This window comes from Empidonax traillii, unplaced genomic scaffold (genome assembly GCF_003031625.1).
Source record: "Empidonax traillii isolate 1590-97213 ecotype Southwest subspecies unplaced genomic scaffold, ASM303162v1 scaffold142:size1213974, whole genome shotgun sequence".
Classification (NCBI taxonomy): domain Eukaryota; kingdom Metazoa; phylum Chordata; class Aves; order Passeriformes; family Tyrannidae; genus Empidonax; species Empidonax traillii.
In genome coordinates, this window is record NW_020955335.1 from 284,674 (window position 1) to 285,408 (window position 735).

Sequence of the window (735 nt, forward strand, 5' to 3'; positions counted from 1 at the left end):
GGGGGGGGGGGGGGGGACACTTAGCTCCTCTGCTTTTGATAAATTGTGGCACATTCACAATTTCATGGAAGCCGCCAACATTCAGAATTCCTTACTCTTGATGTATTCTTGGCCTTCCAACAACAAGCAAAACAGATTTCATTACAAAACGAACTGATGTTCATTATTAGTACTTTTTTTTTTTTCCCTTGAAGAAACACTGGCCTACAATGCTTCATTACTGCTGTGTGATCTTCACGTACGAGGCAGAAGCACCCGCAGCAGCCCAGGTGTTTCTGGAGGGGCTGAGCTGTTTAGGGAATCACAGCCCGGGCCCGGTGAAGGTGTGTGTGGGGGGGGGGACAGGCAGGGTAAAGCCAAAGGCAGCCGCGCCCCCGGGCCCGGCCAAACCCCACCCCGGGGAGCCTCCACACCGCGCCCGACCCGCTCCGTGCGGACACCCACATCAGCCGCCGACGAGTCCTCGTTCTCCGGGCGGCGGTCGTGGCCCTGCCCGCGGCTGGCGGCGCTCGGCATCTCCGCGGCCGCCCCTCACGGCCCTCACACTCTCCGGTCCCGCCGCTTCCGCGCGCCCGGTTCTCGCGAGAACAGCCGCACCCGCCCCGCCCGCGGTATCGCGAGAGCGGCCGCCGGCACGCGCTCCCCTCAGGGCCGGGCGCGGGCTCCCTCACGGCTCCCCTCAGGGCGGTGTCCCGGTCCCGCCCCGCCGGCGCCGCCCTTGGCCGTCTCCTCCTC

General features: G+C 64.6%; 1 protein-coding gene across 2 annotated transcripts in view; it reads right to left on the bottom strand.

Moving 5' to 3' along the window:
• DARS (aspartyl-tRNA synthetase) overlaps positions 1-523 on the bottom strand; it is a 39,076-nt gene extending 38,553 nt beyond the window's left edge. For both annotated transcript variants that reach the window (XM_027884300.1, XM_027884298.1), the window contains exon 1: positions 445-523. In XM_027884300.1, the coding sequence (XP_027740101.1) occupies positions 445-516 (72 nt within the window). In that variant the 5' untranslated portion in view covers positions 517-523. The remainder of the gene's footprint in view (positions 1-444) is intronic.
• Between the last annotated feature and the right edge of the window lie 212 nt (positions 524-735).